This window comes from Ovis canadensis, chromosome 16, assembly GCF_042477335.2.
Source record: "Ovis canadensis isolate MfBH-ARS-UI-01 breed Bighorn chromosome 16, ARS-UI_OviCan_v2, whole genome shotgun sequence".
NCBI classification, from domain to species: Eukaryota; Metazoa; Chordata; class Mammalia; order Artiodactyla; family Bovidae; genus Ovis; species Ovis canadensis.
The window spans coordinates 70,556,151-70,582,797 of NC_091260.1; the positions used below are offsets into that span (position 1 = coordinate 70,556,151).

Sequence of the window (26,647 nt, forward strand, 5' to 3'; positions counted from 1 at the left end):
CATGCAGCTACCTCGAGTTAATATTTCAAAGCAGTTAACAGTCCTGTTGGTTTATGTGACAGTCCTTAAGCAGCTGAATCAGGGTAAGAAGGAAGTTGAGGACAACTACTTTTATTTTATTTTATTTTATTTTTTAGAGTTTCCTTACTGTTCTTTTATTATTTATTTTTTTATTTTAAATTTATTTATTTTTTTAATTTTAAAATCTTTAATTCTTACATGCATTCCCAAACATGACCCCCCTTCCCACCTCCCTCCCCACAACATCTCTCTGGGTCATCCCCATGCACCAGCCCCAAGCATGCTGCATCCTGCGTCAGACATGGACTACTTTTAAAATTGGCATCTCCTAAAATGCTTTTACTTGCTAAAGATGGAGTTTGCCATTCATCTCTCAGTAATTGTTTCTGTCAAACTAATTTCTCCGATCTAAAGGTTTGGCTAGGGAGATATTTGGCATTTCCTTTTTTCCAACCGATTGATAATTTTTCCTTTCCAGTCAAGTTGCCATATTCCCCTTCCAGCTTTTTTTTTGTTTGTTTTTGCTGTACCATCAAAAGGTGGGTTAGGGAACTGAAGATATAAACTGTGAATGTAATGAATTTTACTTACCTGCTAATTTTTAGCCAAAGACAATGAGCTAAGGGGAATGACACAGCCATGGGTGCAACTTTGACAGCAGCAGCAGTGACCTGATGTGCTCTCTATTGCAACAGGAAGCAAGTTTCTCCCTCACTCTTGAGTTTCCCCATCTGAATATCAGGCTATTCTGGCCAGGGAATTAAATGAGGCTAAACCCGATTACCAACATATTGCTTTATTTCTTGGTGGTAGTAAGTTAAGGCTTTCTAGAGTCATACAGCACGCAGTGATTTGAACATTAGATTTAAAACAACAACAACAACAACAATGAGCATTCAATTTAGCAGAGACAGGAAGGAAGCAATGTTTAAAAACAGGTAAATTTCCTAGTGAGGCTTTTTGCATGGTCTCTAAAAATCTGCTGAGCTGTTTCCCCAGGAACCACTGTCATAGATTCATACAACAAGGGGAAGCGGAATGGGTGAAGAGCAGACTGGGAGAAAGACAGCAACGGGGAAAGATAGGGCATGCCGGGTAAACAGTGTGAAGGCTGGCTTTGTCTCACGTTTGGAAGATAGTGTAGGTGCTATGGTCAAGAGGTGGTGATAAAGATATTTGGAATGGGACACCCCCTCTCTGGTTATGTGAGCCATTTTGAATCTTTTCTCTTATTCCAGGAATATTACATTGGCTCACTTGGAAGATCTCAGTACCAAGGGTTAAGGATGATCCTCTGTGACTTATATTCCCAAGCTTTGAACAGAGTCACAAGTCACACAACAGGGGAATGCTATCTTCGATCCCTTTCACGGTTCCAAACGTTGTGACTAGATACTCTCCCCAGCCAAACAATTCCTTTCTCCCTGTGGCACGCGGCATTGGCTGCACCTCCAAGTTGCTGACGGTGTTGACTGGAGAGGTGGCCATATATCACGTGATGCCATCTCATTGCTGTCTCCTTCGCAAAATAAGACAAAGACACGCAGGGAGCCTAGCATGGGAGTGCAGCTGTCAAGTGGTATATAGGCTGGATATGAAACTGTTCCATGTGCTTGGCTTGGAGACACCAGGTTCTGGGTGTGGAGGGTGGGTCCTCTGAGAAAGAAATGAATGAACTGTTTGGAAAGTGAAGGAGGAGGGGTGTTGCCAGAGAATAAGTTAAGAGAAGTCATGAGCTTATTAACAAAAATCAATGGAAATGACATGAAAACAAGCAGCGGGATTGTTGGCATCCTGACTTTGCATGAATGAGGATAGCAAATGGATTTGCATCCAAATAGGACCATTTCACGTTTATACTTGGCAACGGCTTTAATGTTGGATATCAAAGTCTTAGCTGGTGGACCAGCGCCTATGTCTTATCAATGTGTTTCCTCTTCCATTTGTGGGGCACTTTTGAGTGGACAGGATTTAAACCACCTGGAAATCTGCTCTACATATTTGAGGAAGGACAGCAGACATCACAGGGGAGGCACACAAGGTGGCAATCTGCACACGTCAACACTTACGACTAAACCCCAACAGGCTTCACGTGATGCAGTCTGGATGCCCAAGAAAATAAATAGATGAGAAAACAGAAATGCGATCTGAATGACAAAGAACCGAGGCGTCCGTTCCTGCCAGCTGCAGGGCAGATGTGTGCGTGTACGCCACATGTGCAGCGACAGGGATTTGAAAAACCCTGGAGGATATGTGTTTTCCTGGGCCTCCCTTGTTAATTAAAAATTGTGAGTGTCTTCCCTCCTACTTGGAAACACTCAGAAAGATCAACCTGACTGGGGGAGGTGGGTTTTGCGGTGATTAGGAATTCCATCACCTCCGTGCGATGGGGTGGAGTGGGGTAATGCCAAAAGCATGTGTGTACAGAAGTCCACTTGGCTGGGCAAGAGAAGATGACCAAGAGACACTCATCAAAAGAAACAAACTGTGAATGCCACTCAGATTATGGAGAAGAATATACAGGAGGCTGGGGTTGGCACGCCTCCTGAGAGCACTCACAGAATAGATATCCTTGGAAGAGGTAGATGCCTCTTGTGTTGCCAAGGAGCTTGGGTTTACTGACATCTCTTGTGCCCTCGATTCTAAAATAGCCATGAAGTTCATCCTTGATTAGATCCGAGGAAGTCCTCTGATTCAGGGCTGGAAGCAGAAGCCCAGAGAAGTCAAGTGCTTTGCCCAAGGTCACACAGCTAGTAAGTGCTGGAGCGGGAGTGGGGTGGGAGGAACAAGGCAGGTCTCTTCCTTTACCCTGTTAACTGCTGCAAGTGATCCTTTAAAAGGGTTTATAAGTGCTGCGTATATAGCAGGTGCTGTGACATTTATTTAATAAGAATTTTGCTTGGGTGTGGGATGGGAGAGTGTGGTTTAGGCCAGTTAAGCAGTTTAAAGAGGAGGAGGTGTGGAGGGCAGTATTACTCTGACGATTTGTTGTTACTGTAGGAGAGGGAGGGGTAGGGTTGGAGGGATGGGGTGCAGAACTCCGGGTATGTGGCCAGGAGGAAAGAAACTGAAAGGGGGGTGTTCTTAAAGACATTGCAGTCAGCTTTCTGAGGTACATGTTTTTGAGAAGAGAGACATCACCACCAATGACCTGATTCCCCCCACATAAAACCGTTGTCTGGAATAGAAATGGGGCTCCCTCACCCTCCTTTCCTAGCCCTCTGTTGCCCGTGAGAAACTAGCAAGAAGAAAAGCCAGATCTTTAAAAAGAACCTTCCTGGAAGAAAGAAGCTGTTCTGAGTGGGTGTCGGTGCTTACATAGGCTGCTCTGAAAAAAAAAAAAAAAACAAAACAAAAAAACCAACGTGTTCTGTTCAGGTCTGTATGGCGACAGCGATGGTGGGAGCTGTCCCTTCAGAAGAAGGCAGGGTTGGTGTGCTCGATGACGCAGCGCTTGCAGTGGCGTTTCACGAAGCGCAGCGCCTCCACGGACACCTCGCAGTCCTGCACGTTCAGCATCTGCAGGTCGAAGCAGTTGGCCGCCACGATCTGCAGGCCCTGGCCCGTGATGCTCTCGCAAGACTTGAGGCTGAGGCGCTTGAGATTGAAGCAGTTCAGGGCCAGGCACTCCAGGCCCGTGTCGGAGACCAGAGGGCATTTGCCGATGTCCAGGGACTTGAGTTTGGCGCAGTTCTTGGCAAGGTACTCCAGGCCGTGGTCCGTGATGCCCTCGCAGCCCCTGGCGTTGAGGTAGCGCAGCTTGCCGCAGTACTTGGCCACGTAGCGGATGCCCACATCGGTGACCCGGCCGCAGTGCGCGATGCTGAGATACCGCAGGCGGGACTCCAGCTTGGCGATCTCGCGCAGGCCGAAGTCGCTGACGAAGCGGCAGTCGCTGACGCTCAGCTCCTTGATGGAGGCGCAGTAGATCATCAGATAGCGGAGGCCCTCGTCGGTGAGGCGGACGCAGCGCCGCAGGTACAAGTGGGTCAGCTGCGTGCAGTGGGCCGCGATGGTGTGCAGGCCTTCATCTTCCAGCACGAAGCAGTCCGTCATGTCCAGGTAGCGGATGGAGATCTGTTTGCCGTGCAAGGGGGACAGTTTAATGGAGGCCTCGCGGGTCAAGCTGATGCAGGTCACCTTGGAGCATCCTAGACGGAGAGACAGAACACACACTCAGAATGACCTCAGGGAATGGGGAATAGTGGGGGGCTCCTGAATAGACTCCTACCCCACTCTGGATTTGGGTCCCCATGTTTCCCCCTTCCCTTCCTGGCCCATCAGGAGAAGGAACGCAAGAATGGGCTTTCCATGTTCATTTCATCATTTAACTACTCTGGGCTTAAGAGGCTTTGGGGTTTTAGAATAAGAAAGATGTGTTCCAATGCTAGATCCATCAATGGCTGGCCTGACGTTTGGGCCAATCCGTCCTTCTAAGTAGGTCCTTTGCTTTAAAATAAGGGTGCTCTGCTTCCCTGTAAGGTGGCTGTAAAGAAGACATGAGACCATGTGTGTAAATATCCCATCCTGGTTCTGGAAAGTTCAGGAAGCTCCATTCTTACCCTGCAGTGGTCTGGTAGCTCTCTGATCCAAAGAAATGAGATAGGAAATAGAAGGCTGCACCATGACTGGGGTTTGGCAGAAAGAACACTGGCTTGGGAGTCACAGTCAATCTCAGGCCTACTTTTTATTGGTCTGAGGCAGGAGGCTTAACTTTTCTGAGTCTCAAGACTCTCCCCTGAAATGGGAGTGAGTAGCTGGTATGCCTATAACTCTGGGGATATAATAATGAGGATGCAACCAGGTAATGGATATGGATATACTTTGAAAACCATGGGAAGAAATATATGTCATTAGTCTAACAAAGTGACCCTCTAGGGATTCAGTTCTACCTTCTCTGGTCCAGGAAGAACAAAACTGGATTATCCTCTATCCCTTCAACCAGTTTGTCCTGCTTTTACCTGCTACGATCTGTTTTCACAGCTGCCAGACACATTCTGGAACAGTACTCCTGTCATGCTCAAGGCCGTCTCACTACAAGTGTAAAAGCTAACGTCTAAAGGGGGCCTCCAAAGACCTGCACCCCTGGGCTCTTATGTTTCCAGATGGCTCAGGTGCCTCCCTGCCTCAGCAACTGTGCACTAGACAGGGCATCCCTGGATAATGCCCTGGGTCACCCCCACTTTCTTAGGTTTCAGAGCAAATTTTTTTTTTATAAGACAACTCTTTGTGAGTCATCCTGAATGAACTAGTACCCCCTGCCTGATTCCCATTTATTTTCAGCATTCATTATCACTTTTAGGCATTATATACTTATTTATTCACTTTTATTCACTTTTATTTATGTGTTTGCTGTCCTCATGGAATGTAAGTTCCTAAGAAAAAAGGACTCACACTCTTCACTGCTGTATCCCTAATACCTGGTTCAGAGCTGGTTCTCACTAAGCACCTGTTGAATGAATGAATGATTTATAGAGTGTATACAGTCCCTATATATCAGGGCTTCTCTGATAGCTCAGTCGATAAAGAATCTGCCTGCAATGCAGGAGACCCCAGTTCAATTCCTGGGTCGGGAAGATCTACTGGAGAAGGGATAGGCTACCCACTCCAGTATGGTAAAGAATCTGCCTGCAATGTGGGAGACCTGGGTTTGATCCCTGGGTTGGAAAGATTCCCTGAAGAAGGGAAAGGCTACCCACTCCAGTGTTCTGGCCTGGAGAATTCCATGGACTGTATGGTCCGTGGGGTCATAAAGAGTCAGAAGCATCTGAGTGCACTTTCACTTCCCTTCACTTTCCTTCACTTTCATAGTCTTTTATAGGAAAACCTGATGGGATAATCCAACTTCCAATATTTAAATATCCTCAGGATTGTGATCGAGGCTGAGGTAGATCTAACATTGATAAACCAACTATTTTATAGTTAATTATAATGCCTTTTATTTCTGTTGAAAGATAACGTTTACAACGTGCTTTTTATAAACATTTGAGAAAACGTTTATTGATTTTCTTGATTCTTTTTTTTTTTTCAGTTGATTCTTTAAACAATCCGTTTTCTAGATAAGAAAATTAGTACTCAGGAAGATATCTTTAGATGCCTCTCTAAACCTTGTTTCTAAACTCCCTTCCCCTAAATGTGTGGGAATAAATTTTATATGTATATATTTATACCATATATTATATAACTATCATATTTTATGACATAGGAAACACTCATTTCATTATATATTTCAGTTCATTGTATATTACTATTTAAAATGTGTACACGGTTTATTTTAATATATGAACATACATCATTAATATACATAGCCAAATACATCATATAAATGTATATGCATATGGATATTTCCTTCCATTACATAGAATGTACATATACTTTTCATTTTCTCTCTCGGCTACCCAAATCCCTCTGCCGCTCTCAAGCCAGGCGCCTCACCTCCGCGGCTCCTTGCCTTGGCTGATGACGTCATCTCCAAGCCTTCTAAGCAACCACGTGATAGTGTTAATGGGGACTTTCCTCCCACTCCTGGCAGGCTGCCCAGGAAACTCTTATAATATAAAATTCAGGTCCTGGGAATAATGACATTCAGAAGCCATGTGCTACCAAGTCGAAGAATTTCAGGAAGGAGCAAAGCATACATCCCAGCACTGGAGAACAAAGATGTGGCTTGTCAGAGGCTGTGCACACAACTCCAGGGGGCTCTGTGGTTTTGCAGAAGGTGGTTGGTACCCCTCAAATGTCACTCTGAACTCTCCCTTTTTGTTTTGAAGTTCTTGTTTTACACTGACTGCGATCCTGCTTATGCTGAATCTGTATGTTCACATAGTGGCTGCCCATCTGTCACTACATGACGGTGAAGGCACTTTAAGATCACAGGACAACTTTGTTCCTAAGTTCTTAGTTCCAGTTTCCTATTTAAGAAAGAAATATCCAGTAAAACCTGCTGCACTCCAGGAAGGATACTGTATTCGGTCCAGGGAAATATTTGTCTGCACTTTGAAACCGAACCCCAATTTAATGAAATACTAGCTTAGCTCAGTTTTGATGAAGACACTATTTTGATATGCTTGCATCATTTTAGGTCAATCATTTTAAATTTTAAATGCCCTTTTATAGATTTGCCAAGTTTGGGTTGAAAATAAACTGATTCGTGGCTCAACGGGTAATATCTGTGGCCAGTGGATGCATGTAAATATTACAGACTTGCAGAGAACATAAGAAATCATTCCCTTTGAACTACATTTTTTAAAGATGAGGCATCTCAGATTCAGGGAGATTATATGACTTGTACAGTCAGACTAGAGAGAATTTTCCTGATCCAAGACTTCTAATATAGCAGGGATGGTAAGAAATGACTAAGAAATAGCATGCAGTTGATGAATTGCATGAGAGATGTATGATAGATGTACCAGCATGAAGTGAATAGTTAGACATTGGGGCATCATAAGTCTTGGGAGTGGGGGATTCTTGGAAGAGAGAAATAATTTGAATGCACAAATATGGAACCCAGGTAGTATAAAGTAATAGCAGGAGCAAATTCAAGGGACAGGAAAGCATGGAAGCAGAGCGGGAGTGAGCAGTATTCACGGGATAAAACACAGGATTATCCTGTGTGGCAGCTAAGATGGGAATAATCCACTGGGATCTGATCTTGGGGGCCTGTCTTACCATGCAGGATAAGGAGTAGGGATATTACACAACCGAGAGTGGACAGTATGGGTTGAACAAATCTGGGGCTATCTTGAACTGATTCCAGATTTGGATCAGCTTTCCCAAAAATGCTCATTACCACCTTCTCTCATTATTGGGTAATAATACTCTGGGATATAAAAGGATGATATCAACAAAGACCAACTACTGCCTCCTAAGTGTGTTACTGAATAAAACACACATGAGAGGACTTAACATGAATGAACTCATCTAGTCCTCCCAACCAACTCAAGTTTTACTGATGAGGAAGTTTCAGTCACTGCACTATAGCTTTCTGAGTACCTGTTCAGAGTAGTCACCAATGACAACTTTGTTTGAACCCTTTAGAAATCAAGATGACTGGGGCTTTGAAACTCCTCTGTTCAAGGAATTACATTATCACAAAGTACAGATATAAACTATGCCTCATTTTTGCCCATATAAAACTCATAATGAATTGAGAATACACAAGTACCCAGTTGCAAAACTGAGCAATGCTCTACCTGCTTACACTAAAAATGCAGACACCTGGGAGGATACCCTCAGCTTCCGGGGGGTTAGGCAGGAAAGGCTTTACTTAGGGGACGCTTGCACTGGGCCTCCAGCAATGAGACATCTGTTAAGAAGGTTTTGGGGGAGGTGAGAGGGGGCAGAGGAGGGAATGGCATGCAGGTCAGAGAGATGCCCACACATCAGAGTGTGCATAGGCACAGTGTACTTGGGAAATTCAAATGGTTCCAGGAAACACAGCATTCAGATTACTAGGGGCAGGGTGAGATTTGAACCTAGAAAGAGCAGCTCATGAAGTGCCATATATGCTTTGCTAAGCAACTTTATTCCCACATGTCAAGATGAGGAATTGGGAGATTTCATGCAGGGAAATGAAGGGTTAGCTTCCCAGCTTGAAAACATTCCTTTGGACCTTGGTTGTGTAGAAGGTGTATTGATGGAGTTGAGGTGGGTGTAAGGCCAGTGATAGGGCAAGCATGCATCCAGGCAGGCAGGCAGAAGAGAGGGGGTGGACTTAACATTCTGGGGGAGTAGAAGCACCTGGACAGGATTCGACTGGTCTCATATAACAGATCAGGAAGAGTAGTAAGGAGGACTCCCAGGTCTCCAAGTATAGACGAACCTTTGGAAGCAATTTCACTTGTAATAATCATAAGATTTAAACTTTAAAAATTGGTTAGTTGTAATATATTCTGTTGATGTTTAAAGATGTTATTAATTGTGATGGTTAATTTTATGTGTCAACTTGACTAGGTGACAAAGTGCCAAGATATTTGGTTAAACCTTATTTCTGGGTGTGCCTGTGAGCATTTTTCTGGATAAGATTAACATTTGAGCCAGGAGACTCAGTCAGGCAGACTCCCCTTCCCAGTGCATATGATTGTTGTTGTTCAGTGGCTGAGTCATTCTTTGCCACCCCATGGACTGCAGCATGCCAAGCTTCCCTATCCTTCACTGTCTCTGGAGCTTGCTCAAACTCATGTCCATTGAGTCGGTGATGCCATCCAGCCATCTCATCCTTTGTCGTCCCCTTCTCCTCCTGCCTTCACTCTTTCCCGGCCTCAGGGTCTTTACCACTGAGTCAGTTCTTTGCATCAGATGGCCAAAGTGTTGGAGTTTCAGCTTCAGCATGAGTCCTTCCAATTAATATTCAGGACTGATTTTCTTTAGGATTGACTGGTTTGATCTCCTTGTAGTCCAAGGGACTCCCTAGAGTCTTCTCCAACACCACAGTTCAAAAGCATCAATTCTTCAGTGCTCAACTTTCTTTATGGTCCAACTCTCACATCCATACATGACTACTGGAAAAACTATAGCTTTGACTAGACAGATCTTTTTTGGAAAAGTGATGTCTCTGCTTTTTAATATGCTGTTTAGTAGGTTTGTCATAGCTTTTCTTCCAAGGATCAAGTGTCTTTTCATTTCATGGCTGCAGGCACCATCTGCAGTGATTTTGAAGCCCAAGAAAATAAAGTCTGTCACTGTTTCCACAGTTTCCTCATCTATTTGCCATGAAGTGATGAAACCAGATGCCATGATCTTTGTTTTTTGAATATTGAGTTTTAAGCCAGCTTTTTCATTCTCCTCTTTCCCTTTCATCAAGAGGCTCTTTAGTTCCTCTTCGCTTTCTGCCATAAGGGCAGTATCATCTGCATATCTGAGGTTATTGATATTTCTTTGGGCAATGTTGATTCCAGATTGTGCTTCATCCAGCCTGGCATTTTGCATGATATACTTTGTATATAAGTTAAATAAGCAGGGTGACAATATACAGTGTTAACGTACTCCTTCCCTATTCTGGGACCAGTCTGTTGTTCCATGTCCGTTCTAACCGTTGGTTCTTGACCTGCATACACATTTCTCAAGAGGCAGGTAATCTCTCTCTCTCTCTCTCTCTCTCTATATATATATATATATATATATATGGGACATATATATATATATGGGACATATATATATATATGGGACATATATATATATATGGGACATATATATATATGGGACATATATATATATATATGGGACATATATATATATAACTGGGACATATATATATAACACCTCATATATATGTAACTGCCCCATAAATATATATGGAACATATATACACACATGTATATACATATAAAGCTAAGTTGCTCCTCGTGTCCAACTCTTCGCGACCCCATGGACTGTAGTTCACCAGGCTCCTCTGTCCATGGGATTCTCCAGGCAAGAATACTGGAGTGGGTTGCCATTTCCTTCTCCAGGGGATCTTCCCGACCCAGGGATCGAACCCAGGTCTCCCGCATTGCAGGCAGACGCTTTAACCTCTGAGCCACCAGGGAAGCCCATATATACATATATGTATATATGTATATATACACACACATACACTGTTGCTTCTATTTCCCTGGAGAACCGTGTTGTCTAGTCACTCAGTTGTGTCTGACTCTTTGCAACCCCATAGACTGTTGCTCTCCAGGCTCCTTTGTCCATTGGATTCTCCAGGCAAGAATACTGGAATGTGTTGCCATTTCCTTTTCCAGAGGCTCTTCCCCACCCAGGGATTGAACCCGCGTCTCCTGCATTAGCAGGCAGATTCTTTACCACTGAGTCACCAGGGAAGCCCTGGAGAACCATGACTAAACATTAAAAAAAGGTAATAAGTGATAATGAATAAATGCTAGGGCTAGTTATAGTAACTTTCAGTGACTTTTAAAGATAACTTTCAAGGGTAGCTTGCTAGGGATGGGAGGGGCAGTCTCACGTTCTCTGGGGAAGTTAAGCTCTAGACCAGCCAAGCTCTATACTCAGTGGCAAGGATATTGCCACTGAGAAGGTGGCCACTGTCAGAGGCTAGTTGCGAGAACCAAGGGGGAATAAGTGCAGGTGAAATCACAGTTTCTAGATTCCCTCAGAACTGGAGGGCACCGTTCGGAGGTGGTGACACAAATCCACCCTTATGACTTGTTGGGTCGTTTGAGTTCATCTACCTGAAAATACCCACCACCATTCCTGCCAGTATCTAGAATTCTGTGCTCTCAGTGAGTTAGAGATTCCCCCGTTTACACAGTCTTTATTTACACAGATATCCAGGTCAGGGTGATAGGGAGAAGCTTGATACATAACGGTTAGCACAGGGGCCAAGCAGGGTCCACTCACTCAAGCTAGAAGCCCAGAAATTTCCATTCCCAAACAGCCCAAGCAGTTTCTGCATTTCCGAATCTCAAAAGAAGTCCAAAGACAAAATGCAATTTACTTGCAGCCTGTCCTGAGGGTGCACGGGGCGGGGGGTGCCCTTTAACAAAGATGGGGATTCCAAAACGGAGTCATTTTCTAATCTAAGAAAAATAAAAGAAAATGAGGTGTTTATAAAAGAGGCCCACAGGGTTCAGAACCTTTGAATGTTAAAGAATCCAATCCCTTAGTCCCCCCACCCCTGTTTTTTTTTTTTTTTTTTAAGAAGAGAAAAGACATCTAGGGAAAGCTGTGAACTGTCCCACATCACAGACTTTTGAAGCTAGTTCCCACCACATCATAATGCTTTCTCTTTCCAGAATTCCTTGGCGGGGAGGGGGAGGGGGGGAAATGTAAGAAAACCTCTTCGTTTCCTGCTTCTTTATGCCAACAGCTGCTCACGACTAACTGAACATACGGTTTCCATGGCTTTGTGCTGGAGCCAACTCGAGGGGAGCAGGGAAAGAATGTACGAGAAATAATTGACTGTCATCGGAAATATTTTCAGATGTCGGTTTTCAAAAGAGAGAGTGAGCTCTGAGAGCTGACTTTTACTTCAGGTTTTGTTAGAGGATATCGTTTACCTCAAATGCTGGTAAACCCCCAACTCTATTTCTTTGCCTGTTCAGTGGTTTTTACTTTCGACCCCTCCCCAGCAGTCCCTGAGGTTGTGGCTCGCGCTGCTCATTTCTTTAACTCCCAGTTGCATCTCACACACTCCAGCCTCTCAAATGTGCGTCTTTTGACTGGGTAGCGGATGAGATAAAGAAAGGCTGTTAGTCTGGCTGGATCCACGTCTGGCGCCTCAGTGCGAGTCTGGACTTTAATTCTTCCTGCCTGTGAGAGGTCTGCAAGCAAAGCAGCCATGCTAGGAGTTCCTTCATTTTGAAAAAAAAAGCACTAAAGGGCTTCCCTCATAGCTCAGTTGGTAAAGAATCCACCTACAATGCAGGAGACCCTGGTTCGATTCCTGGGTCAGGAAGATCTGCTGGAGAAGATCTTTTTCTGGAGAAGGCTACCCACTCCAGTATTCTTGGGCTTCCCTTGTGGCTCAGCTGGTAAAGAATCCACCTGCACTGCGGGTGACTTGGGTTTGATCCTCGGGTTGGGACGATCCCCTGGAGAAGGGAAAGGCTACTCACTCCAGTATTCTGGCCTGGAGAATTCTATGGACTGTATAAGTCCATGGGGTTGCAAAGAGGAGGACACGACTGAGCAACTTTCACTTCACTTTCAAAGGCTTCACTTGGTGGGCCCTATTCTTGCACTCTGTAATTAAGAATACTGCTTGATGGCAGAGGCCAACACAATACTGTGAAATGATTTTCCTTCAATTAAAAATAAATAAGTTTGGGAAATAAAAGAATATTGCTTGAGAAAAGATGCAAAAGCAACCCAAGGCTGAGGAGGGTAGGAGTGAAATATGAGAAGACTCTTAGCCATGATGGATTTTTCCCAATGTCTGCAAAATTTCAAGCCATGGTGACCACAGGACACAGCACAGAATCAGCTTAAACATAGCTCTCAGGCTCCATGCGACAGTGACTAGTGGATGTCAGGTCAGTTTGTAAACTACTTCCGTTTCAGCTAGAGAGCTGGCTCTGTGATTAGATACTTAGTTCCCATTAGCCATGGTTTGTGCTTCCCTGCTGGCTCAGATGGTAAAGAATCTGCCTGCAATGTAGGAGACCCTGCTTCGATCCCTGGGTCAGAAAGATCCCCTGGATAAGGGAATAGCAACTCACTCCAGTATTCTTGCATGGAGAATTCCAAGGATGGAGGAGCCTGGTGGGCTACAGTCCAGGGGAATCTCAAAGAGTCAGATATGATTGAGCGACTACCACCACCACCACCTATCTGTGGTTGCTCTGAAATTACGTTGAGAGTTATGGGGAGGAAAGACACACTTGACAGTCACACTAACTTGTGGGACTTGCCTAGCTGCTCCAGTGGTTAAGACTTCATCTTCCTATGCAGGTTCCATCCCTGGTCAGGGAGCTAAGCTCTCACATGCTTCTTGGGCAAGAAACCAAAGCATAAATCAGAAGCTATATTGTAACAAATTCAATGAAGATTTTTAAAAGGTTCACATCAAGAAATAAAACAAAAAAGGCACACTAACTTGAATTGCCAGACATAAGATGCCTCTAACTCCTCTAACAAGTTGACATCATTTGACAAAAGGGATACCTCTGGTCCCCAGAATCATCGTTCCATAAAGACAGTTTTACAGGAAGAAGAGTCACCCTGCTGAGCCCTGAATATCACAAAGGGACCTTTCCCAGGCGTCAGTGTCCCCTCCTGCTTTGGGAGGATGCGCTGGGAAGGGCCCACGGATGGCCACGTACCTGACACATCCAGGTGCTCCAGGTTGGGACAGAGGGACACCACGTCGAAGACTGCCTCATTGGAGATGTTGTAGCAGCCGGAGACTTCCAGCCGCCGGAGCTCCGGGCAGCACTGGGCAATGGTGTAAAGACCTCGGTCCGTGAGCCGCCTGCAGCCACTGACACTTAGGGTTTCCAGCATGAGACAGACGTTGGGTGTGTCCTGACAGAGTCTGCGGGTCAGCACCTTGAGGGCGCGGTCCACGTTGATGGTCTCGCCCGTCAGGCGGATAGTCCTCCAGAGGCGCGGGTCCCAGGCCAGGTTGTACCAGCGGCGGCACACGCGCGCGCAGCGGCACAGCTGGTTGGTGGGCAGGAAGGAGAAGACCTGCACCATGGCGTGGTCCGGGAGCCGCTCGATGCTGGCCTGCTCCTTCTGGGGCCTGGAGGCCAGCCGGATGAGCGGGTGGGTGAGGCGGGTCGGGGGCGGGGAGTGGACCATGGCCACCGTCTCCCCGGTGATGGAGGACGAGGAGGTGGACGAGCCCCTTCCATTCTGAAATCCCGGCAGGTTGGGTGGACATATCAGGGCTGGGCTGGGCGTGCTCAGTGTGCGCATGCTCAGGTCGGAGTCTGGCAAAGGACAGAGAACAAAGGGTTAAGGATGGACGGGGCGGGGCGCGGGAGGAGGCAGGGAGGTGGCACCCTGTCCACTGACATCCTTCCTGGGCAGACGCGGGCTCAATCCGTGTCACTGGAAGCAAGCGCCCATGCAAGTTTTCCCCATTAAGAAAAGGGCTAATTCTTCACTATCTCCACCGGGGTGGGCAAACTATCTCTAAAGGGTCAGATAAGAAATAGTGGAAGCACTGCAGGCCATCTGGGTTCCATCCCTGTTGCAATTACTCAGTCCTGCTGTTTTAGTGCAAAAGCTGCCATAAACAACACGAAAACGAGCCCAGCCGTCCTGGCTATTTTTCCATAAAACTTGTTCTGTAAAAACAGATCAGCCGACTTGGCTCCAGGGTTATAGTTTGCTGACCTCTGATCTACATTAACGGTGATTATCTAAAGGGCACAACTCCAAAGTTTCATTATTTCTACACTGGGAGAAGAAAGCTCATATATTGTGAACACAAGCTGATTTACTCTGGTTAGGCAGATGCTTACGCTTCATTTATAAAGGAGAGGAATGTATTTTACAAAGGAGAAGACTGGTCAGTGGGGAGAGAGCATTAGCTATCTTTGCCCTCACCTGCAGCGTCCAGCTCCCCCCCCCCCATTTTTTGATAATGGTACCCCAAACTCTGTGATCTGGGTTCTGGAGAGCCACCCTGCTTCCTTCCTCTGTTAGACTAGACACTTCAGATGGTATTTGCAGTCCTCGAGTATCTGTGACAATATTTATTTTTCTCTCTTATCAATAATTCTTCCCTTTGCATTTGAATAATGTGACTTTCTTTTGTTCCTTGGAACCAAAAAGGTCACTTGATGAAGAAGTAAATGGTTTTTAAATTTATGAGGGATTGAGAGACCTTTAGAATGCTGCTTTAAGAAGTCTGCTCATTTCATATCCCTCCCCCAACCTTGATATATATATGGAAGAATTTATTCTGGCACTATATAAATGTTTGTATGTTATACATTTTACATATTTAGATGGATATATTCATTTAGGAAGACATTTATTCTTTCTAAATATGTTTATATATTTCATACACACGTAGTGAATATATATATATACACACACACATGCACACACACATATATTTTATGTATATATATATATATAGAGAGAGAGAGAGAGAGACAGAGACAGAGATAGAGTTTACCTCCAAAATACACAATTCTTTACCTGTGAAATAATGAATTGGTCTAGATAATTTCTAAGTCACTTCCAGCTTTAATTATAGCTCTAAAGACTTAAACAAAAATTCTATCCTTGTGTGCTTTTTCACTTTTTGTATCTTGGGAATTTTCATTCAAACACTTGTCTTTTCAAAGAACTGCCGATAATAACACATAGAACTTCTGACACAGGACATCTCTGCTGTGTATTTGTAGTTTTCTCATTGATAGATCTTTTTCTATGTTTTCTTTTAAATTTACTTCTCTGTGACCTAACACTGAAGATGCCCTACACAGGTCACCACTTTTCTCCTGGAGCATCTTTGAATTACTGTCTGTCCCTCCCTCAGCCCCATACACTTATAGACACACCTTGACTGTCTCTTGAAGTACCAAACCTTTTGTGACTGAGTGCAACTGCCGCCCCCTCTAAGAACAGTTGGGCTTCCAATGGCACCCCACTCCAGCACTCTTGCCTGGAAAATCCCATGGACGGAGGAGCCTGGTGGGCTGAAGTCCATGGGGTCACTGAGGGTCGGACACGACTGAGCGATTCCACTTTCACTTTTCACTTTCATGCACTGGAGAAGGAAATGGGAACCCACTTCTGTGTTCTTGCCTGGAGAATCCCAGGGACGGGGGAGCCTGGTGGGCTGCCATCTATGGGGTCGCACAGAGTCGGACACGACTGAAGTGACTTAGCAGCAGCAGTATAGCTCAGTTGGTGAAGAATCTGTCTGCAATGCAGGAGACCCCAGTTTGAGTCCTGGGTCCGGAAAATCTGCTGGAGAAGGGATAGCGTACCCACTCCTATATTCTTGGGCTTCCCTTGGGGCTCAGCTGGTAAAGAATCCTCCTGCAATGTGGGAGACCTGGGTTCGGTTCCTGGGTTGGGAAGATCCCCTGGAGAAGGGAAAGGCTACCCTTTCACAGAATACCACTCCAGTATTCTGGCCTGGAGAATTCCATGGACTGTACAGTCCATGGGGTCGCAAAGAGTCTGACATGACTGAGTGACTTTCACTTCACTAAGAATAGTTCCTTTCTGTCTTTGAGATAAAGTGAATTCCTTCCCTTTTGAAATCCCCACCCTTCCTTATACAGGCAAGTGTGAATTTATCTTTCCCTATTGCTTGATTGTATTATTTTTCTCACTTTTGCATCTCTCCCTTTACCCTCATATCCTTTGTCATGTGATTCCGCAGTCTTCCTAGGTAGAGTATATTTCTTCAGTCCAGTGATGTGGGCTTTGGCCATGTGACGTGCTTTGGCTAGCGAATCTTAGGGGATGTGATTTGCCCAAAGCCATTTGTGTGGTTGGGCTTGCCCGCCTGTTTCTATCATCACCATGGCAAGAACATCCTCATTTGGTCCACCAACCTTAGGATGACGAGAAGCCCATTTCCTCATCAGATAAGCAGACAAAAGAGGCCCCAACCTGCAGCTTAGAGCCAAGCTCAACCAAACCGGGCTGGAGTCAACAAGTGCCCAAATGAACCACAGATGTGTGAGCTGGAATACTGAGGTTTGGGGTGATTTGTAATATAGCACCCCCATGGCAACAGATGATGGATACAACTTTTACTACACTACACACCCCTTTGAGAAAAGGATTGAATCCTCTTTTCCTTTGTGTCCTGGCAGTGCCTGACATGGTTTGTGGTACATACTGCTGCCGTGTGTGCTTGGTCGTGCCGGCTCTTTTGAGATTTCATGGACTGTAGCCCTCTAGGCTCCTCTGTCCATGGGATTATTTTCCAGGCAAGAATACTAGAGTGGGTTGTCATGCCCTCCTCCAGGCCATCTTCCGGACCCAGGGATCGAACCTGAGCCTCCTGCATTGGCAAACAGATTCTTTACCACTACGATACCAGGGAAGCCTTATGGTACATAGTAGGTGAACACTAATGTCTTGGATTTGAACGGAAGCATTTATATGTTTAAAAAGGATTAATATCTAGCTTGGCATGTACTTTTCTATCCCAGCTGGTATACATACTGCATTTTAAATCATTCATAAGGAAAAAAAATATGCACTTCTCTCTTTTGTAATCAGCTAAAATAAACAGTACATCTTTAAGGAAAACCTTAAGTGTAAACCAATTAAGGGTTTGAAAACTGCCATCCAAGATACCACAGTACTAACCATTATTACATGAACTCCTAGAATTGCCTCTAAAGTTACCATTTTTCTTAGGAGGTTGAGCAACTTCTTTTGGATCAGAGATGAGGGACAATCTTAGGTTTTCAGCTCCGACATTTTAGCAGCTGTGAAGGCTCTGAAATCTCTCTCCTGCCTGCCTCTGGTCTGTTCATCTTAAAAGAGAAAGACGCTTAACGGTTCTGCGGAGACCTGTGTAGTTTGATTTGGGCCCTGGAGGAATGGACTCTTCTTATGGTGGGGGTGGAGGTGGATTCCTAAAACCTGCATCTGTAATGGATTCACTTTTCATCTTTCTTTTATACTCCCAGCACTAGATCACAGGAATACATCAGGATTGCCTAGCACTACTGTGCATTTAGGAAGGCTCTTAGTTGTTTTTGTTTTTGTTTTTTTTTCTTTCTTTTTTTTGCCAATAATCATGTCCTGGTATTAATGGAGTCCACACTCATAAAGAGATGGCAGTCTGGCAGCCCTGTGGGAAACAGCCTGCCCTGGGAGACTCAGGAGCACAGTAATGGCTCTCCTCTCCAGGTCTTAGCAGCAGGGCCGAGCAGGGGAGTCTAGATTTCAGCCAGGAGAGCTGGATGTCTCCTTTTGCCAGAGCATGCACCAGGATTCTCTTGAGTTCATTGTGCTTATTCTAGTGCGTGCCTAGTCGCTTCAATCATGTCCGTCTCTTTGCGATCCCATGGACTATGGCCCACCGGGCTCCTCTGTCCATGGGATTCTCCAGGCAAGAGTACTAGAGAGGGTTGCCATGCCCTCCTCCAGGGGATCTTCCTGACCCGGGGATCGAACTCATGTCTCCCGCATTGCAGGCGGATTCTTTACCATTAAGCCACCAGGGAAGCTTATTCTACAGTAGGTCAAAAGTCCTCCGGGAATTTCTGAAAGGATACAGTCTATTGTAATTGAATAAACTGCACTCGATAATTAGAAAAAGGATGAAGAATGATGAGTAATGCTGTGGTCTAAATGTTGCTAGCTGTCTCACATTCATATGCTGAGTGAATGTTAACTCCTGAAGTGATGGTAGGATGGAGGGTGGGGCCTTTGGGAAGTGATTAGGTCTTGAGAGTTGAACCTTCATGAACCGGCTCAGGGCCCTCATAAAACAGGCCCCAGGAATGGGCTCTCACTTCCGCCCTGTGAGGTGACAGTGAGGAGGCAGACTTATGAGGAAGTGGGCCGCCAGAAATACTCAATCTGCCAGCATCTTGATCTGGGACTTCTAAAACTGTGAGAAATACATTTTTCTTCTTTATAAGCCACACAGTCTGTGGTATTTTTCTATAGACAAATAACAACTAGAGATGTTCATGCCCAGATGTTGTCATAAAGTATCTTTTCTTGATACTTTATGTCTCTCTCTCTCTATATATATAAGGAAATACAAATATATAAATATTTTTTCACTGAACACATGCTCACATACACACATAAACACACATTTTTAATTTGGAAATAAATGTTATTATGGATAAAATACACATAGTTGCCACAGAGTTTCTCTTCCCCCTTGGGACTCAGAGCCATCTATTGCCACAAGGTATGATGTATAATAACAAGAAGTAGTTTTTCCTTACAGAATGATCAAGAGTCCCAGAGTATAAATGCATGTGTGTCAGGAGAAGAGAGTATGGCTTCAGATTCAAAACGAGGACCATGTCTGCAGCCAAGTCGTGTACCGCATGTGCACACAGTCCGGCAGGAGGACCTAGTGCTCTCTTTGCAGGCAATTTTTTTCTCCTGTGTCATTTTCAGAGGACTGCCAGCTAAATGGACAATGGCAAGAGCTTCTGTTTTTTCTGATACAGATTAGAAACAAGGATGCTGATCCTTGGACATACCCTCGAGAGGAAATGATCAAAGATAAATATTAAGATGATGGAAGAAATTTGGAACCCTTCTCCTGTCCTTATATGACACTGCAAGACAAACAGAAGCAAAAAGAAAGCTGACTTTATTTGAACTCAGAATATAAATTCAGACTATTTTGTAGAAATGAACATATTTTCATATCTGAATACCTACTCCAAGTGAATTTCTACCTATCTGATGTCTTGAGGGCAAAATCGACCCACTTATCTTAGAAGTAAGATGGTCCCATTGGGCGACAACACAGAATAACTGAGAGGATATTATCACCACTTTTAATACACTGTATATTTCATATGCATTTATATAAATTAGCCATTACATTACATCTTTCTTTACTGTGCCCCTAGGCAAATGGTGAGATGCATGGATAGTATATGAAAGAACTCTTCCCTGAGATGCATTATTTTGAGTAGCAAAAGTAGCCCTTGCAAAACTGCCTGTGCTCAGTTGCTACATTGTCTCCGATTCTTTGCCACCCCATGGACTATAGCCTCCCAGGCTCCTCTGTTCCTGGGATGTTCCAGGCCAGAATACTGGAGTGGGATGCCATTTCCTTCTCCAGGGGATCGTCTCAACCCAGGGATCAAACCTGCGTCTCCTGCATTGGCAGACAGATTCTTTACTACTAAGCCACCAGGGAAGCCCTTGCAAAAAGTACTAAGTGAAATATACATTTCCAGAAGCTTCTGTCAAGAGTCAAATCTACGATAACTGGAAATGGGCATCATGATGAAATGGCACAGAGTAGCTTGTTTGGAGCTTCCCTTCCCTGTTGCTTCTATGGTATCCACATTGCCATGAGATGCAGGTATCACCCACACAGTGTTCTTGGCGAGAATCACTGCAAACCGGCGTATGCAACAGCCACTGGTATCAATTATTTGAAGATCAAATGTCCCCTGAAATACCAGGACAAGGAATGCTCACACTCTTAGGAGATAAATACATCTTCATAACATCTGAAAAATTTCCAGAGTGTAAAAAGTAGGTGGCTTTTTAAATTTACCAAATGGCTATTTATTCTGCTGACATTCTTTGAGCAAATTTTTTTCCATAATAAGTACACGAATTGATAGGGAACTCAGTTAAAGGTATACTCAATGAATTACTTCATGGTAGGTAGGATGGATAGGTGAATGGAAGAAAGAATGGACAAACAGACAAAGGTACAGAATGAAAACATTATAAAATCTGCAGAAAAGGCATGTTTGGTTACATATAAATATGGAAATGGAAAAGAGGTCATCAATTATGAATGTGTAAGACTCTAAGAAAGACAGAGATGAGCGCATGCAAATGTCATGAAAGCAGAATGGGGTAATTTATGGAGAAATGAGCAAACCATTTATTTGCAATAAGACATGTATTTTGTGATCTATCTGTTTTTCCTAATGATATCGAGAAGCTGGAAATATCCCCCAAATTTATATACAACACAAAAATGCCCACCACGGATGTCTGCAGGAAAATAAACAGAATAAACTGCAAGGGTTACATAGTGATAGACAGTGGGTATTCAAATGCAGTAGTCTGGGCTGCTGCAGATTCTTGGATTACAGATTTACAGGCAGGAAAGAAAGTGACGATTCATTTACTCATTGGATCATTTAACATACATGGTTACTACTGTCTGAGTGCCCAGTGGGGTCTGGAAGGGAGGAGTTTTTGCATTTGACTAAATTATAAAGTGGGCTTTCCATGTGGCGCTAATGGTAAAGAATCAGCCTGCCAGTGTAGGAGACATTAAGAGACATGGGTTCCATCCCTGGATGGGGAAGATCCCTTGGAGGAGGACATGGATCTCCACTCAAGTATTCTTGTCTGGAGAATCCCATGGACAGAGGAGCCTGGCAGGCTCCATAGGGTCCATAGGATTGAACAGAGTCAGACCCGAATGAAGTGACTTAGCACAGGGGCTCGCAGATTATAAAGGAAATGTTCCTGACCCACCGCCTTTCTGCACTATAGCCCCATTCAAGTGTTTCCACAGCAAAGACCCTGCCCTTTTCCAAAAGCCTGTAGCCTTTAGGGAGAGAGAAAAAAAGACTCTCTGTTGAGAATGTGTCTGCATCACACAAAATCCAGGCTGGAAAAGGAGAGCAAAGTAGGTCCAAGTCTGAAAAAAATTTCAGTTTTCAGAAGTCTAAGGTAAGGACAATGAAAATATAAAATCTCCCAGTAATTTGAATGAAAGAATATTTAATTTGAATTAAAGAATATGTTTAGCAAAACCTTTTGAATTTTCTCAAAGTGAGGCTAATTTTCACTTCCTACAATGGAGATATTATGTCAAATAAATGTAATTATATTTTTATACTGATATTTTCATCTGTTGTCTAAAATGAGAGACAGTGAATTCTTTGAAGTTTAAGAACTTGTTGCTCCGTTATTAATTTAAAATATTTCCAAGTATGTGATGTATGTGTGAACGATGTTTTATGCTCTTAAATATGTAAAGAATACCCCAAAGTATAGCTGTCTTTTTCTGAGGGGAAAAAACCCTATGTACTTTCCTACTCATGGCTGCAAACGTCCTGGAAATTCTGCCTCTTTGGTAATTATAACACAGTATCAAAAATATTCAAGGCATCTCATGCACACATGCTTATTAGACACATTTTCTTCTAACGAGATAGTTGCTTGTTCTGTACAAGTTTTTATTTTCAAACCACTGCTGTTTACACTCTAGGAAGTCATATTTACATTACATTGGCCTTTCAAAGTCAAAATTTACAAAGCTACTCTGCATTTTCCCCCTGTGATTACCAAAACTTTTGTGCAAGATGCTTTCCATTATAAGCTGTCTTTCTGCTCCAGAATTCTTGCCATAAAAAGCAAAGTTTCTTTTCTTAGCTTAAACTCAAGCTTAAAAAAATAGATCCATAAAACCTAGCTTGCGAAAAAAAAAAAAAAAACAATCTAAGGGATCTTTTTCTTCTTGTTTGATTTCAAAATATTTTCTTTTAATGTGGCTCACATCATATCCACACCCTAAAATTTATTTAAGGTATTGGTTGCTATGAGGCGGAAATTTATACAGACCAGGTTAACCTTGCATTTTACCCGGAAGAAGTTACCTTTAGGACTCAAGAGTTCTTGCCTGGAGGTCATCCAGAAGGCGGCACCCTCGAGCGGGTGTGCCTGCTAAGTCACTCAGTCCTGTCCGACTCTCGTGACCCCCATGGACTGTGGCCCGCCAGGCTCCTCTGTCCATGGGATTCTCTAGGCAAGAATACTGGAGTGGGTTGCCATGCCCTCCTCTAGGGGATCTCCCCCACCCAGAGATCAAACCCGTGTCTCCCGCATTGGCAGGCAGGTTCTTCACCACTAGCACCACCTGGGAAGCCCATGGCACCCTCAAGATCAGATTAAAGCTAGGGCTTTTTTTTTTTTTTTTAATGGTACAGATGAACTTGTTTGCAGAGCAGGAATAGAGATGCAGATGTAGGGAATGGACACGTAGGTGCGGGGTGTAGGGGGAGGAATTGAGAGGTTGGGATTGATGTATGTGCTCTGGTGTGTGTAAAATAGACAGCTAGTGCGGTCTTGCTGTACCTGCTGTATAGCGCAGGGAACTCAGCCCAGTGCTCCGTGATAACCTAGATGGATAGGGTGGGTGGGGGGGAGGTCCAAGCGGAGGGGATATGTGTATACATATAACTGACTTACTTGGTTGTACAGCAGAAACTAACACAGCATTATAGAGCAAATATACCCCAATTTGAAATAAAATGTAAGAAGAATAAAAGGGTAAGATTTCTGTCCAAGAACAAAACTCTGCTTTGTCGGTCACCTGGATTAGCCCTCTTAAGGGCAGAGCTTGGTGACTGGTCCCTGAAATCTTGACAAGGATGTCGAGAGTCCTCTCATATCAGATGATGGAGTCTAGTCCAATGCCTGGCTTTATTTTTACACCTAAAATAGATTCTAAAAAATTCTAAAGACCAGTTCTTCAATTTATTCAGTTTTTGACTAGCATTGATTTGAATATGGATTCTGTTTTGTCCTTTAGTTCTTCTAAAAGGGAAGAGTCACACAGCTAAAGAAGCCTTTAACCCACATTGCTCTAAAAGACATAAATATAATGGATGAGATGTACAGAAGCACAAGCTGGAATCAAGACTGCCGTGAGAAATATCAATAACCTCAGATATGCAGACGACACTACCCTTATGGCAGAGAGTGAAGAGGAGCTAAAGAGCCTCTTGATGAAAGTGAGAGAGGAGAGCGAAAAAGTTGGCTTAAAGCTCAACATTCAGAAAACGAAGATCATGGCATCTGATCCCATCACTTCATGGCAAATAGATGGAGAAACAGTGGAAACAGTGGCTGACTTTATTTTTTTGCGCTCCAAAATGACTGCAGATGGTGACTGCCGCCATGAAATTAAAAGACGCTTACTCCTTGGAAGGAAAGTTATGACCAACCTAGACAGCATATTCAAAAGCAGAGACATTACTATGCCAGCAAAGCTCTGTCTAGTCAAGGCTATGGTTTTTCCAGTGGTCATGGATGGATGTGAGAAATGGACTGTGAAGAAAGCTGAGCGCCAAAGAATTGATGCTTTTGAACTGTGGTGTAGAAGAAGACTCTTGAGAATCCCTTGGACTGCAAGGAGATCCAACCAGTCCATTCTAAAGGGATCAATCCTGGGTGTTCATTGGAAGGAATGATGCTAAAGCTGAAACTCCAATATTTTGGCCACTTGATGTGAAGAGCTGAGTCATCTGAAAAGACCCTGATGCTGGGAAAGATTGAGGGCAGGAAGAGAAGGGGACGACAGAGGATGAGATAGTTGGATGGCATCACCGACTCAATGGACATGAGTTTGGGTGAACTATGAGAGTTGGTGATGGACAGGGAGGCCTGGCATGCTGCTGTTCATGGCATCGCAGAGTCCAACACGACTGAGTGACTGAACTGAACTGAGCTGATGTACAGAATTGCCTCTCAGGAATCTATAGAGCAGGTTGATTTCACTTTCAATTCTGAATATCTAGAAAGGATCTTTTAGATAATTTATGCCCAATGAAACATCAAGTGACCTTAGAAACTATGTCAGAGTCCTGGATTGTAATTCACAGCCTCCTTATGGTTTTATTTTGTGTTGAAACAATGACTTCTTAGTACTTTTTAAAAGTCTGCAAAATGGCAAAGGGGGATGACCTTATACTAGTTATTCTTTAATGGAAATTAGGATGGTTCACCCTGAAAGTACCACTGTTAGATACTATCCTTTTCAAAAGGTGAGGCTATCTCCTCCTTATGGTAGAGCATGTTTTTAGAACCTCTTTAGATATTTGTTAATCTTCTTTTTTTAATGAAAGATTCAGATTGAAAGCCTTTGACAGGCAGCATTATTTAGCTAGCATTTAATAACATTGTAATGTTTTTAAACATTAAATTTACATTTAAATGTTCAAACAATAAACATTTAAACTGGTCATTGTAATTTATTTTTATTTAAAAATCATTTAATTTTGACAAGTTATACTGGTCTTTCCAGGAAGGTAATGTAGTATTTGGCTTTTAAATAATTTAAATTTACTTTTAAAAATGTTAAGTGAATAGTAGTACAGATGATGAGGAGATACGGCAAAAACCAGGAAGGCATTTGTAAATGTCACAAGTTTAGGAAATGCTGTTATGATGGAAAGAACACTGAACTTGGATGAACTTGGATTCCTGCCTCTGCTCTATATGTGCAGTTCCATCGTCTGAGACAAGTGGCTGCAACTCCAGGGGCCACCGGCCTCCTCTTGCTGAAACTGGAAATAATTCTACCCACTTTACAGAGTAGTTAGATGGAGTTGATGAAAAGTGATATTGTTATCAGTAGAAGCATTGGACAAAAATGATACAGTCTCTACTGAGGACTTCCTGGGGAGACATTCTGGGCCCTCCAGCTGTGGGAGCTGTGTTTTGAGGACTGTATGCTTCTGAATTTCCTGGTATATTCCCATCTTCACAAATTCCTTATTGTTGCCGCCATAAACTTTTGAAATGTCTTTCACATCAGCGGGGTGATGAGGCAGGGATGTGAATGTAGCCTTATTTGGAAATGGAGACTTTGAAGATGTAATTAAGATGCCATCATACTCAGAGTGATTCCTAATCCTATATAACTGGTGTCCTTGTAAGAAAAGAAATAGAGACTTGGGGAGAGAAGACCAAGAATGACAGAGGTAAGAGGGCCACACAAAGACAGAGGCAGAGACTGGAGGTTACGCTGCCATAAACCAAGGAACGTCTGGGGCCCCCAGCAGCTGAAAGAGACAAGAAAGAAGCATTCTCCATGACCTTGCAGCACCCTGATTTGGACTTGTGATCTCCAGAACTGTGACACCACAGATTCTGTTATGTTACCTGGTTTGTCTACTTTGGAAAGGCAGTCCCCCAGAAGCCAGCATACTTCTTGCCAGTCACTTTTTGACTGAATGATTACTGTGTGCCAGGCATTGTATCAGGCACTACCCAGGTAACAAGGTCAAACATTGTCAGAGGATGTGGGAGACCCTTTTCCCCAAATTCACATCTCAGAGCACATGTCTCCTGGCCCAGAAGTCCTTTGCCCCAGACTAACTGGTTGATTCCCAGTCACTGCTCAAATTCCCTATAGGATGTCAGTTTCTCTATCAATCCTTTCCAGATCCACCCAGGTTGAATTATTTAACCACCTTTGCTGTTTCCACGGAAGTATAATCTATCTATACCATAGCCTTTTCACACAGTATCTCTGCATCCACTGGACTGCAAGTACCTTGGAGTATTTCCTGCATCTCTAAGTCAGTCCAGGCTTTCACCTGGATTCGGCCACCGAGAAACTATTTACCTAAGGGAATATTCTTCACTTGGCCCTATAACAAATCCCTTTCAGTTTTTTTTTTTTTTGGTTGGGGCTGGAATTATTTACAGGAATTGCAGATCTTCCTTCTTAAGAAGGAATTGTTGTTGTTTAGTCACTAAATTGAGTCTAACTCTTGCGACC

General features: G+C 43.7%; 1 protein-coding gene across 1 annotated transcript in view; it reads right to left on the minus strand.

The window, feature by feature from the left end:
• Window positions 1-801: 801 nt before the first annotated feature.
• FBXL7 (F-box and leucine rich repeat protein 7) overlaps window positions 802-26,647 on the minus strand; it is a 456,249-nt gene continuing 430,403 nt past the window's right edge. Inside the window, exons 3-4 of the mRNA XM_069556127.1 lie at window positions 13,788-14,399; window positions 802-4,172 (exon numbers count right to left, since the gene is read on the minus strand). Of these exons, the coding sequence (XP_069412228.1) occupies window positions 3,436-4,172; window positions 13,788-14,399 (1,349 nt within the window). The 3' untranslated portion in view covers window positions 802-3,435. The remainder of the gene's footprint in view (window positions 4,173-13,787; window positions 14,400-26,647) is intronic.